Source organism: Sinocyclocheilus rhinocerous, unplaced genomic scaffold (genome assembly GCF_001515625.1).
Source record: "Sinocyclocheilus rhinocerous isolate Xijiao unplaced genomic scaffold, SAMN03320098_v1.1 scaffold1420, whole genome shotgun sequence".
Lineage (NCBI taxonomy): Eukaryota > Metazoa > Chordata > Actinopteri > Cypriniformes > Cyprinidae > Sinocyclocheilus > Sinocyclocheilus rhinocerous.
The window spans coordinates 600031-615060 of NW_015666537.1; the positions used below are offsets into that span (position 1 = coordinate 600031).

General features: G+C 39.0%; 2 protein-coding genes across 3 annotated transcripts in view; one reads left to right on the plus strand and one right to left on the minus strand.

Annotated features, from left to right (window-relative positions):
* Positions 1 to 807: 807 nt before the first annotated feature.
* LOC107732551 (5-hydroxytryptamine receptor 5A-like) lies at positions 808 to 3062 on the minus strand. The gene is made up of 2 exons (XM_016543910.1): positions 2364 to 3062; positions 808 to 1143 (listed from the first exon to the last, which is right to left on the minus strand). The coding sequence occupies exons 1-2, from the start codon at positions 3060 to 3062 to the stop codon at positions 808 to 810; spliced, it is 1035 nt and encodes a 344-aa protein (XP_016399396.1).
* A 5949-nt stretch (positions 3063 to 9011) lies between these two features.
* paxip1 (PAX interacting (with transcription-activation domain) protein 1) overlaps positions 9012 to 15030 on the plus strand; it is a 35413-nt gene continuing 29394 nt past the window's right edge. For both annotated transcript variants that reach the window (XM_016543952.1, XM_016543951.1), the window contains exons 1-7: positions 9012 to 9154; positions 9794 to 9928; positions 10084 to 10127; positions 10291 to 10354; positions 10466 to 10576; positions 12814 to 13452; positions 13777 to 14641. In XM_016543952.1, coding sequence (XP_016399438.1) covers positions 9074 to 9154; positions 9794 to 9928; positions 10084 to 10127; positions 10291 to 10354; positions 10466 to 10576; positions 12814 to 13452; positions 13777 to 14641 — 1939 coding nt within the window. In that variant the 5' untranslated portion in view covers positions 9012 to 9073. The remainder of the gene's footprint in view (positions 9155 to 9793; positions 9929 to 10083; positions 10128 to 10290; positions 10355 to 10465; positions 10577 to 12813; positions 13453 to 13776; positions 14642 to 15030) is intronic.

The window sequence follows — 15030 nt, forward strand, 5'->3', positions numbered from 1 at the left end:
AAATATTGAGAAAATCGCCTTTAAAGTTGTCCAAATGAAGTTCTTAGCAATGCATAATACTAATCAAAAATGAGGTTTTGATATATTTATGGTAGGAAATTTACAAAATATCTTTATGGAACATGATTATCCTAATGATTTTTAGCATAAAAGAAAAATCTATAATTCTGACCCATACAATGTATTTTTGGCTATTGCTACAAATATAACTGTGCAACTTAAGACTGGTTTTGTGGTCCAGGGTCACATATATTCATTTACACAGTGGCTGTCATAACTTGTTTCATAACATATATTAAATAATGAAGACATCACTAACAGGTAAAGTAAAATATGAGTATATAGTTTAATATTTCGCAAAATGCTCTTCTCTAGACTTCATTTCTCTAGTGAACCAACGAGCTGTGGACACTGATGTGGTTGAAACACTGATTGAGCGATTACATGAGGCATGAGATGTTCATATATATATATATATATATATATATATTTGAAATGGATTAATCTCACATGCCTTACTGTAAATATAAACTCATGTAAACTGACTGCCAAAAGCCAGACATGGTCTATATTCATTTAATGCAGGGGACAGACTGACATTTTGGCTTCAGTGTTCTTCACTGTCGACACTGGGTCAAATAATCACTTTGCCTGACAGTAAAAGCCCAGACATCGATCCGTCAATACTTGAGCGCTGATTCTTTGTGAATCTGTGCTTTTTGAAGAGCACAGATTTCCCAATCTTTCCCAGATCTTAAGGGTGGCTTAAACTGGCATTTGTGGCAAGGCCAAGATTTCTGATATCTCTCAGTGCTGTCGGGAGAAGAGATTTCTGAAAGCGTTATTATAGTTCTTGTTGAAGGCTGTGTAAATGAGCGGGTTGAAGAAGGAGTTGGAGTAGCCCAGCCAGAGGAAGACACTCTTCCATATTGGCGGAATGTGGCAGGAGCACAGCGGGGTGATGAGCTCGGTGAGGAAGAAAGGGATCCAGCACAGGACAAACACTCCGATGAGGATGCCGACCATCAGAGCTGCTCGCTTCTCTTTCTGCTCTCGCCACGTCTCGCTGTCGGTCTGGAATGTTACTGTGGCATGGCGTACCGTGAACACCATCTGAGGCTGTTGTCTAGAGGCCTCTTTTACCTGAGGGAACAGATGCGTCTTGAGCATTACTACTGTGAGTGGATCAGTCAGGAGCATATAGATTAAGGTCAAATAAACCACAGTATTTAGTTTTAAAACTAGAACACATAAAGGTAGTGTACATCCCTACAGGGTGTAATTTTATTCATATTTTTCAATAAAATAATTTACTTATGCAATATTCCATATATTCCTCATAGATTATATGTGAGCCTCAGCAATGTACATTTACCATTGAAACGTTTGGGCTCACTAAGCTTAGTGTTTTAGAATGAAGTCTCTTTTTCTCACCATTTAATTAAAAATACAGTGATATTGTGAAATATTATTAAAATGTAAAATAACTGTTTTCTATTGTAATATATTTTAACATGTAATTTATTCCTGTGATGACAAAGCTGAATTTAAAGAAGCCATTAAAATAAGTTTAATATGCTCCTTTGGTGGTCAAGAAATATTTGTTATTAATATCAATATTGATAATAGTTAATATATATTTGTGGAAACCATGATACTTTTTTTTCAGGATTATTTGATGTACAGAAAGCTCAAAAGAGCAGTATTTATTTAAAATAGAAATCTTTATAGAAAATTTTACGTCTTTACTGTCTACTATGTCTACTCAAATTCTTAAATGATTTAATTACACTGAGAATATAGATGAAAATGAAAAGCAAAAGCTACTGAATCCAATACAGAGATTTTGACCCTGCTCATGCATGTAGTTTTTTCGAGTTATTCTTTCTAGGGTTAAGATAACATAGCATAAAAATGCATAGAACTTCTGCAGTATTGGAATGGCCATGAAAATAGCCATTTAAGCATAAGCTTTTAAACCCTCAGTGTTTCTGTGTCAAACCTTTGACAATCCCTCTTAAACCCACTGAAGTAGAACAGGATGGTAATAGAATGGAAAATAATGTAGAACTTATCTAAGGAAGGTGTCAGGAACACTATTCACTAAAGTGTTGTGACATGCTCAGAGATTATACCATGCTGTTCAATGTAATAGAGCAACAAAATGGGACATTCAAGTTCAATTGGCTATTGAATTGCTGTCTACTAACATTCTGTAAAATAATGACAGGTAAAATATGAACAGTCTGATCTGAAACAATAGATTACATTCAGCAATCTTGAGAAAGAAATTCTCTACACAGTACAGCATTAAAATGCCAACCTAAGAAGTTGCTGAAAAAAAAGCAACATATCATCTGTACCTCTCCAGCCTCTGCAACTGGAGTGATGGTGTTGGTCCTCTTTGATCCAATACGGAACTTAGCAGCTTTGTATATCTTCCAGTAGACAAACAGCACAACACAAAGAGGCAGATAGAAGGCCCCGAATGTGGAAAAGATGGTATAAGACGGCTCCTGGCTCACCTGGCACTCCATGTCCTCCTCTGAATACGTCTCACCCCAGCCAAACAGAGGGGAGAGGGAAATAACAGACGACAGCAGCCAGGTCAAGCCAATCATCACATTGGAGATCTTCTTTCGGGTCTTCAGCGTGTACTCCAGGTGGCGTGTTATGGACCAGTAACGGTCGAGGGCTATTGCGGTCACGTTCCAAATGCTGGCCGTACAGCACAGGACGTCAAAGGATATCCAGACTTGGCAGAGAACTCGGCCCAACTTCCATCGACGGCCGTTCAGCTCATGGACCAGACTGAGAGGCATCACCAAAGCAGCCACCATAACATCAGATATGGCCATGGAGGCTACCAGATTGTGGGGCACACGGTGGAATGTTCTGACTCTGAGAATTGTGACTAGGACGAGCATGTTCCAGAAAAATGTAGCCACCACAAGCATGGCCAGCAGGGTGAACGTCAAGACGCTGAACACTGTCTGTGGTCTGTAGACATTTCCATATTCTGAGCTTCGATTAAAGGAGCTGTTCTGGCTGACATCAGCCATGTTATTGAGAGCTCTTTTGTCCGCTTTACACCACTTACTAAATAACAAGAAAGATCTTCACTGGACTGCAACAGCTGTAAAAAGTGAGAAAACAGACATTTAAAAATTCAGCTTCTACAGATATTCAGTGCTGTCTACTGGAAAAAATGCAATGGAAAGAGAACTTATTTTACCTGAACTTGACACACATTTTAAAAACCCAGTGCTAAAATTCACAGAGACGCACATGTTTACATATAAAATAATTCAAAAGCTAGCTTGGTGGAACACAAAACAAGTGACAGAATGTGGTTTTGCGTTAAAAAATGAGCCTAGAGTCGTTTTTTATCAACTTTTTTTAATTAGGGGGTGTTTACAAGACACTGTTTTCAACTAAGACCTGAAAATTTTGGTCGTTCATTTACACAACAAATGTGTTTTGGAAGCCTGAAAATGCAAACTTTTGAAAACAAGTTTCAAAGTGCAAGTTTTTGAAGATGTTACTGTTATCGTCTACGAAACTACGAAAATGTGAATTTGTGAAAATGATGACATCATACATATGCTTATTATGCATCTATAGGAATGCATATATCCACATGTGTGTAGTGTTTCTTTACAAAGTGGCATCGCCAACTACTGGCTTTGCATGCATAATACAACATTTTCAATCATTTTCGCAGATCCGTGTGAACGGGGATCATTTTGACAATGTTGTCATTTGTACGTCACACTTTTCAAAAATGCAAACTTTAGTACAATTTTTGTGTACACATACCCTTAAGCGTAGCATTTTTAGAAGGTTGTGTCATGCATGAGATGAAAAACAAATATGTGTTCTGTGTGAACAGCCATTAAGCAGTGATCTACCATGGCCAGAGCCCACCGCCTTTCATCACATAAAGGTGGACTACTAGCGAATGAAATAAAAGTCATTATACATATTTGTGAAGTGAAACTTCTTCACTCGTGGTGCGATACGAGAGACATGAAAGTAGCATCTGTTTCCGTTGCCCATATAGCGTTGCCAATGGTCTATGGCAGTGTTTCCCAACCGGGGTGCCGTCTGTCCAGAGCAGGGGTGCCGTGTAAAAAGTCCTTTTTTAATATATATTTGAATTTTAAAGACGTGGCACGGCGCGACGCGACGCTGCGGTTCTCGTCCGGTGCGCGACCGCCTGAAACGCAATTTTTTTCACTCAAAAACGTCTTTGTTTGGGCTTCCGAAAGCGGATGATGTCAGGAAACAGTGGTTGCAAGGTCTGCTAGTATGACCACATGTAGATGACCCAGAAAAAGACATTTACCACAGATTCTTCTCAGTAGACATTGTGTAATAAAACATATTTTTAGCTGAAATGTCATGCCAGAGAAAATACGCCATTCGCCATCTCTGGTGTGGCAGGGCTGACATTGAAATGGTATACTAAGGTAGATCCAGGCTGGAAGCATGTCAACGTGCCTGACAAAGTCCTGTGTAACATTTCACCTTGGTGAAAATGTTACAGCCCATTGGCAGAGGTGTACAGTTATTAAATTGTTATTTTATTTTATTACTCAATGAAGAAAGATCTAATTGATTTTTTCCCCCATCTGCCCATGGTTAGTAGCCTATAAGAAGTGTCATATACTCCATACTTCTGAAGTCTGAATCTTCAGAATTATACTATTTCTGCAATTATTTGTGCTGATAATTAGATGTAAAATATAGCACTGCTTGTAACACTTGTCCTTCACAAATTGGATTCTGGTTGGATTGTGGACTGTTAACTGATCCTTACTTCAACTGCTCTATTTTAATGATCAAAGTGTTTGCCTTGTGATATGCATCTTGCTGGGAGCAAAATCTAATTAAGTCTTTGATAATGTATTCATATTTAATGTGAGCGAAAAGCTTAAATCCATATTTTACTACAGTTGCTTACATCAATATTTTAGAGCATGTATTCCTTCATGGCACTATAGTTCCATCATGCTTTGTGGCTCCATAATGAATCTGCCACTGGAATCTGCTCAAGATATAACTGTTTGAAAACGTAATTTCGTTTTTCAACAATGTCTGTGTAAAAAATTGTCCAAACTGATTAAGCATGCATGCATGTATGGCTTTGGGAAATCTATGAGCAGAAACAATAAACATGTCAAATTGAAGAGGTGAAATATGGAAAGATTGCTGACCAAAATAGCCCTTCTTGTCTTCCCATGCCTTAAGGGTATGAGGTTTTCAGGGAAAAACAAGTAGTGGATAATATATGCCCGATGTATGTAAAACATTAAAATATTCAGAACACATTCAGCTTGAATGTGCATACACAATAAACAAATAAAATATTTTCGTCTATTGGACAATGATCTAAATCAAACATCAGCTCCAAATCTCAAACTGTTCTTTTAGACAGTCTTTTAGAAATGAAATGCATGTGTGGGAAGTAAACCACATAATAACCACATAAATTCCTTTAATCAAAAATGAGATATTCAACAGACTGTATCATCCGCTCTCACATAGCTAATGTTCTCATCTTTGAATCATTACTTTAATGACAGTTAAAACAGTGCTGCGTCGGAGGCTCATCCTAATCACACTGGCACTTCTTCACTCTTCACAGCGGATTCTTTCAAACATAAGGTGACAAGAGTTCATTTCAGTGTACTTACAGACCTGCTCAGTAACACAAGTCTCCTTCAAACTGTTTCTGGCAAGTACATGTAAACCACTCAGAAAACACAAAATGTTTTGTGTTGTATGCATATGTAACATGCCAAACCTACAGCACTTGATTAGTTCTCACTCAGTGAGTTTTGAATCTGTGCCTGTAGTACCAGTGGTTTTGGACTTTATAATGACACCTATTGCTGTTAATGCATGATGCTTGTTTTGCTATTTTTGCTTCATGCTATATACATCTGGTGAGCGTGATTTGACCAAGTACAACATGTTCCTGGATCAACATCCTTGTTGACCCTGGAACATCATTCCAATCAACCAATCAGAATTGAGAGATAACTTTTCAGGAAATGTCAGTTTTAGGCTTACAATCAGGATTAGGTACTTCTACACCCTTGTTAATCAGCTATCATTTCCCTCTGATTTTAGGAATAAATTATGGGTAAGGTTAGGTTTAGGGGTAGGGATTGGGTTAAGTCTGTATTTTTGTACAGTAATGTTGATCCAGGATCAACAAAAGATGTTGATCCAGGAACATGTCTTACTTGGCAAAATCACGGCGACCTATACATCTATAGTAGACATTCTTGGATTCAATGACAATTAATTATTGTGCGTTGGCTGTTGGAGGTTCATACTGGTAAGCGGTCTGGCTGCTGCACTGTAGCCTACTGTGATCAGACTGCCGTGAGTTCTCTTCCCCGCGGTTGCTGTGCGTTGGATAGAGGCATATTTCCTTGATCTGTGACATGGAAGCTGCTGGTCGTCACAGTTTGTTTAATCACTCCAGCAGAGACTGTTTGTTTGGACATTTTATATCTACACTCGTACTCATTCTGTCTGAACTGTCTGGTGGACTGCGCACGTGCTGATCCATAGAGGTGACTTCAGGTAAATTGGGACACATTTTCCCATTAGGATGATCCATTAGGTAAAGCATCAGCCATGAGATAAAGAAAATAATATTGTTGTTGTTATCAGGATATTATTAACTCAATTGCATGATGAGGCTGGTCATGTGATCTCAATATGGCAGCGAAACATGAGGAATTGACGCACTCCATGCAGAATAAAACAGCTTTATCTGCGACTCTACATTTTAATGATATTTCTCAAAAGTGCTGTTCATTTGCAAAATGTTTTAATTTGCAACATGAGTGCATCTCTACCCTTAAAATCCATCATCTGGCCAAAGTAGCTACATCAAAAGGTACAGTGTCCACTGAACTGGTCTGTGAAGGCAGTTTATTGTGCATTGATATGCTAAGCATCAGCTGTCACTTGTCAAGCTGCCCTGCAATTAACATATGCAGAAACGATGTAAGTGCGTATCAGAAAAAAAAAAAAAAAATCAGAATTCTTCTGCACATCGCGCGACTCACAGAAGCATATGTAACATTTTTTCATGTAGGCTAATTCGCAGAATTGTTTATCGTGCACACACAGTCACACAAGACAATTATGGGTGACAATTAGTTGCACAACGTGAGCAAAGTTAGTTATGATTCGCATATATAATTTGTTATACAATTTAACTTATGAATTGGATGACTATTATTTTCACGTGACATTCACATTACTTTAACTATTGTATCAGCGAATACAGCATCACTAAATGGCACATAACGTTGCTTTGCGAGATTTACACGCGTACATATTCACGACATCTCACCACAGATGGTTATTGTTTTTCTTCCCTTCCCACTTACCTTTAGGCAAGAACACTTTTGCTTCAGCGAAGGCAGTATCAGCACCTTCGGTAGAAAACAATATCCTGAGTGAACACTGTCTGTCAGTCTCCGGATCTCCAAGAGGAGTGACCGCGCTACTGGCTCTACTGCAGTTTCTCAAGTCGGCACCTCGGCGCAGACCACATGGATACAAAGTTAAGAGTTACCATATCAAATCCCAGCGAGAGAGACAGCGGTACTGAGCTGTGTTCTCATGTTACAGTTAGACGTTTTTTTGCTTTCTGCAGTTTTTGCACAGGAGAAATTGCATTCTCTGAGGCTAGTTTGAGCTATCCTGTTTTAACATGTGAAAGGCAAACAAACACGCACACAGACCTGAAGCTATGAAGCTACTGTATATTAGTGAGGACAACTAATAAAGGATTTTCTAACTAAGCTTCATGATATAGCCTAACCCTTGCACACCTTCACCTGTTGACATCTATTCTAGAGTTCGAATTGTGTGGATTGTCGAACATTTCAAATTGTGAGACGAACTTCACGGTATTTTTGTTATATTTTTTAAAGACGTTTTCAAAAAAATAAAACAAATAAAAAGAAAAATAAGTGGCACTCACAAACAAAGCCATACATGCACAGACAAAACGAAAGGGAATAAACAAACAAACAAAAACAGAAAACAACATTAGCTGGTGGTATTATTGGTATTGGACACCTAATGAAACATCATTGGGAGCAGAAAAAAGACAAATAAATCCGGTCTTTGCAAATGTTGATTTATTGTAACCTTATTTATTTACACATTATAGAAATGTAGCCTAAGTAATTTTTCTTTACATACCAACAACGTCCCCTATTTATAAATATCTTATCCATGAAGATGTCTTCTCTGGCCTGTCCCTAGCAAGCCAGTGCATACTGAAATTAAAGGTTGAATTTTTGCATTTATTCTTTCTGAATTTTTATTTTTACATTTTTCGTGGACATAACACTTTATGTAGATTTAGTAGCTTGAAGTTTCACTAGGTTGTCACTGTCAACCCTGTTACATCATATTAGTCTTATTAATAGCTCTTTAAAAAGTGTTTGACCCCTTTACTCAAAGGTAACTAAATAGATCTATATAACGATATATATATAACGAAATATTAGTTATTTCAAGTTAAAAACAAACTACAGTTAAGTGTAGAACTGTGTAGCCAAATCACAGATGCGTTTAAATTCAAATTCCAAGTTACACTGCCTCCTAATTAAAATGTATTGGTTATACAGATGAAACAGTCACAATACAGACAGAAGCGTTTCATATTTGGCGCTTTAATTGATGTAAGTAAGCGCGTATAAAATGACGCGCCGCCCACAAATGTGACACATTGCACAAATATAGGGGTGCTATGAAATAAGCAGTATATTTCGTTTAATAAAACTACATAATATATATCCAAAACCGATCTGAAAAACAAAATAATTATTTAAAATAATAGAATTTATAATGTTATTCTCGTATTTTATATATTTACCAGACGCAATTGCGTAAAGATATTGATCTCCCCCCACGAAAGACATGTAAGGGTCCGGAGCCCGCCGAATCCTCTTTGGCGCTTCTGTACGCTAATCTGACAGCCACATAATGCTTACTTTCTGCTGTAAAATTAATTAAACCAGTCAAAACAATGTTGGAAGACGACTTAAAAGTACCGGAAGAGCTTTTCAAGGACGTGAAGTTCTATGTGGTGGGAGACATTGATCAGAAGGTACATTTAACAGTAATAGGCTATTCATTTAGCCTTTTGGCTAATAGTGGATACTGACTGGTGTTAGCATGAAGGCTAACCTACAGCAACTCTCATAACATGGTGAAACTAGGGGATACCTATGGACAGATTGTATTGAATATTATTCTTTAATACAATAGGCTTTTTTAATCATGTCGCCCCCTTTTGTATGTCTAGTGCCTTTATCTGCTGTTAGCGAAAGTCCTGTCTTCAGTATGTTAGCCTTTATTAGTGACAACAATGCGACACTTCTCACGTTAGACTCATCTATGAGTTACGTTAGCGATTTATTTGCGACTGTGGGAATGATCCTGTGCGTAAACAGTTTTTGCCAATGGTAGCTTGTATCTTAAATAGGAATTCGAATAAACGAAAAAAAAAACGTTAGCATATGTAGCCATCCTTTATGTGTTTATCATAGTGTCTTTTGGCTTCATTATGTATTCTCAGTTGACTTATTGAGATGTGTGTAGTTTTTATGTATATTTACATTACATTCTTGCGTGATTTTTTTTATACAGTTCCTGGTACATCAATTAAGAGCTAGCAGCAAATAAATGTTTTATTTTATAACTTGACTGTTATTTGACAAACATGTTGATGATGGATTGCTCATAGGTTGTACAACTTCTGAAAGCTGGGAAAGGAAAAGAAGTGTCTTACAATGCCCTTGCAACCCACATTATAGCAGAAGATGGGGACAATCCAGAGGTTGGGGAATCCAGAGAGGTCTTTGACTTGCCTGTTGTGAAGGTAAACACACATAATATTGCACTGAAGGATTTAAAAGACATTTACTGTTGGCAACAATTTAGGCTGATCTCCTGCCTGTATTAAGATGTGATCACTTACTGTTACTAATGAAAATGTGCTGCAGTGTTTAACATTCACAATGCTTTCTGTTTCAGCCGAGCTGGGTGATCCTGTCTGTCAAATGTGGAGACCTGCTACCGTATCCTTCCATGATTAATGGTTTTGAAAGTCTATAGTTGTGATGTTGTTTTTGCACCCGACATGTCACACATCAACTTAATGCAACTTTGCAACTGTTGACTAGTTAAAGATGAATAGCATACTATTTAGATGTTTATTTATCTTGACTGTTAATCAATCAGAGTTACAGGATTTTCCCCAGAGTCAGGACAAGTGTTCTTTGGTGTTACAGCTTGTCTGCCACATGTAAGTTGCACCTGCATATTCTGCCAATTCATTCAAATCTACATATTGTCATCTGTCATTGTCAGGTCGCAGGACTGATTTTAGTATTTACCAGTCTTGTCATTTTTATAGCTGTCAGAGGATCTCAATACACTTTGGGCCTTTATTACATTCTATGGAGGTGACTGTCAGCTCCACTTCAACAAGAAGTGCTCACATCTGGTTGTGCCTGAACCGAAGGGGGTAAGCGCATGTCTGTCGTCTTGTCTTAATGCATATAATCAAATGTTTACTAATGGTAGTTAGTAGGGATGCTCCGATCGATCGGCCGGAGATCGGTATCGGCCGATAATCACATTTTATGACTTGATCGGTACTCACTACACTTGGCCGATCTCACGAACCGATCGCAATTTTATGACGTCAACGCGTGACGACGTACATGATGCGTGGGGACGTAAATGCTATGACGTTTCGAGAAAGTCGCCGTTCGAGATCGTGGCCGCTCTAGTCAATGCTTGTGTTTATACCGGCCAGCCGCGGCATGTTTCTGAAGCGGCTCTCCGCGCTGCTTGGTTAAAATAGTCTTTTGTGAGTTGGCACAGCATGGAGGACGGAATAAAACCTTTTCGGAGCCGTAAAGGGTAACGGTAACATAACACGCTGATCGTGGGCTGCTTTTAAATGAGTATAAAAAAAAAAATGTAGTTAATATTTGCATCATTTATGATTCATTTTATCCACCCACGACCCACCCGCAAATAATCAGAATGCATTTTTTATTACCCGACCCGCGGATTATCCGCAGCGCCCGTGGATATAGGAAAAGCAAAATATGTTTGCTGCGTAACTCAGACGGACTGAATGCAAAATGCAAATTCATTCTCTGCCAGCAGGAGGTGCTTTAAAGCGGGAGAAACAGAGGTTTCCCCAGTAAGGGCTGTACACAAAGCAGCGCTGAGCTCACAAACGCTGCTTTATCAGGCATATAACATGCAAGATGAAATGAAAATGACATCGAAAATTTTCTAAAGATAGTCTTCCTTTAGAAATACAGTGATATAAAAACACCCGCGCCTTGTTTTGATTTTTAAACGTGCAGAAAGTGCTCATGTTTATTCAATGAAGCCTTTTGGCAAGTCGGTCAGTTTTGATATTGTGGCGAGTGCCACAAATAAATAAATGTATGGGAAACACATCCCACAGCACAACCACCTGAGCCCAACTTCAGTCTACTCATCACCTTAACTTTAACTGCATTTGTAGCCGGCGCCATAGCCGGACTGATAAACAAACACAGACCGGAAGTTAACTGTTAGATGTCAGTCATTTTAGGCTATTGTGTTTTTATTAATTTTGAATGCAAAGTGTACCATAAGGAATTGTGCATCAATACAAAGTCTTATGGTTCACTTTCTCTCCAAAGTAAAGTGGGGGAGGTGTGTGACATCCAGCTGCTCAGTTAGTTTACGACTAATAGAGTGCCTTTAACAGCTGCTATCTGGAAGACTCTGTCTAGGTTTACGTCTGTGGGTTGTTTGCTATTGGATCAATTGAGGGATGGAGCTGGATTGCTGTCAGTTTTATACCCACCATCTTAACCGTCTAGGTTTTTAAAGCCTACCTTTTATAGGCTACTCTTAGTAACCAAACAAATGTCATTGGTATTATCTAGTGAGCATGCAGAAACCTTTCTGATTTAACTATTAATATTGAGAAAAATCCTGTGTACTTTGACAAATATGAAAATATATAACCGCTGCAGTGATAAGTGATAAAGTTGTGGATTTTTCAGTATGCATTAATGTATCTGTCAAGCACAAAATATTTTATCACTGTCATGCTGTAACGTAAGGCTGCAATTTTTCTGATAAAAATTATGTTAGTAATTTAAATTATTATTATTATTATTATTATTATTAATAATAATAATAGTAATAATAAAAAAAGCTCCAGGTTTGCTTTATTTGTTTGTAGGGCTGCACAATTTGGCCAAAAATGTTTTTATAGCTATATGATTATATAATAATAGTAAAATTAAAATAGTATTATTATTAAACAAAATGTGGAATATTACTATTTTAATATTTCACTGTAAAATAAAATTGAAAATATAATAAAAAATAATATATATTTTTTTACAGTACAACCGTATTTGATTTTTATTTTGGTGGAAAACAGCATGGAGCCCTTAAAGCTTCACTTTTGTTGACAACAGTCCGTTTATAAGAGATTCTCTTTACAAGTTTGGGAAGATGGTTGGCATATTTTGTGTTCCCAAATGCATATTATAAGCAACCCAAACTTGCTGCACATGCAGAAATTATTTCATCTGGAGCAGCATTTACTGTGAACGACAGCACATATATTTATTTAATTAAATTGCAGCCTTTGTGATTTGATAGTCACACTTGGCCATATTGCAATTTTGGTTTTATTTTGATTAGTGTAGTTTGTTTGGGGTTTTCTGTCTTTTCCAGGCCAAGTTTGAATGTGCTTTGCGGCATAGCAACATTAAGATAGTAACTCCAGAATGGATTTTGGACTCTGTAAAAGAAAAGAACAGGAAGGATGAAACTCTGTATCACCCACGTCTTACAGTATATGAGGCACCAGAAGAGGAAGGCAGCGAGTATGAAAATGAAAGGAGCTCACGTTCTGAAGGCAGCTACAGTGACAGACGCTCACCTCACAGCCGACGGTCCAGCCCTACATCATCCCGCGGTGCTTCCCCAGTAGGCAGGCGTAGTCGTTCACCCTCATCGAAACATCAGCGCAAATCAGAGTTGATGTTTGATGACTCTGATGACTCGTCCCCTGAGAAGGAGGACCGCAACCTGAACTGGACCCCAGCTGAGGTGCCACAGCCTGGCCCCGCCAAGCGTCGACTACAGCCTGGCAAAGAAACAGGTTTGATCAATCTCTGTGCCAATGTCCCACCTGTACCTGGAGGCTTTGGGCCGCCAGATACTCGGCTGGTCGGCGCAGGTGGAGGTGTGCCTATAGGGGTGGAGAGATCAGATGTCATGGGTGGATGGAATCCAGCTGCTCGGACTCTGAGGAACATTACTAACAACACGGACAAGCAACAGGCCTCACAACCCTCCAATGTGGCACATGTAAGGAGTTTGATTTTGAATGTAATTTATATAGAAGTAGAAATTCTCCTCAATTTATCATGTAAACAGGGCTGGTTCTATGACTAGTTTTAACGTGTGACAATAGAGATGTGTCCACTGGTAGAAATTCTGGTATGTAGTCTACTGTTCAAAAGTTTAGGGTTGGTAAAAAAAAAAAAAATTGAAATAAGTTTTTGAAGTCTTATTTAATTAATCAAAAAAATACAGTAAAAACAACAATATTGTGAAATATTACAGTTTAAAATAACCTTTTTTCTGTTTTAATATATTTTAAAATGTAGTTTATTTATTCTTTAATTTCAGATACTTCAGAGTATTTCGCCCTCCTCTAAAGGTGTGGTGGAGCACTTGGGAAATCAAGGCCAGTCTGGTGTTCCCAACCAGCTTCTGTTTAATCCAGTTAAGACCCCGCAGCAACTACCACCTGAAGCACAGCAGCAGTTAATGCAGCAGCAACAGTTACATCAGCTACCACAACAGCAACAACAGCACCCACAACAGATGGCACAACAGCATCCTATGATGCTGCCACAGGTCATGCAGATGCACCACCATCAGCAGCAGCAACCACAACAGCAGCAGCAGCAGCAGCAACCGCAGCCGCAGCAGCAACCGCAGCCACAGCAAGGCTTCCCTCAAATGCCTCAGCAGTCCCATCAGTTCTTACAGCAGCAGATGCATCAGCAGATGTATGCACAACAGCAACAGCAACAGCAGCAGCAGCAGCAGCAGCAACAACAACACACATTCCCACAGCAACAAATGCGACCACAGCAGCTCCCAAGGCCACCCTTGCAGCAGCAACATGCATTGCAGCAACAGTTGCAGCAGTTGCAACAGCAGCATAGGCTCCAGTTGCAGTTACAACAACAACAGCAGCAACAGCAACAACAACAGCAACAGCAACAACAACAGCAGCAAAACCAGCAGCAGATGCACCAACAGCATTTGCAGCAGCAACAACATTTCTTACAACAGCAACTCCAACAGCAGCACATGCAACAGCTGCAACAACAGCAGCAAATGCAACAGCAGCATCTGCAGAACCAGCAGTCTCTGCAACATCAGAACCAGCAGGTTACTCCACATCAGACCCAGACCATGCTGCATCCTCCAGTGATGCCTGCGCAGCTGCACCAACTGTTCGGGCATGAGCCAGGCCAAGACAGTAAGTGCAGTGGCTGCTGCTTTGCGATAACACACAGGCGTGCACAAATAGTTTGTCTTAATTGAGATGTATGCAGAGTCTTATCAAATTTTAGCTAACTGAAACAGTGATTTCCCATGAATGAATTGACTTACAAGTAGGGCTGAACGATTAATTGCATTTGTGATAATATTGCGATATAAAAAACCTGATTTTTCAATCGCAGAGGCTGCGATTACACTCGGTCACATGACACGTGAGAGTAAAGAGGTGTGTTCGACTTGAAGATCGATCGATGTATGACATCAAAGTACGGCGAGAGAAAGCATAAGGAGACGTCTGCGCTCTCTTATAGCTCTCGCAGTACTTTGATGACACACCCATCGGTCTAAGCAGCGCTGCTTCAAGTC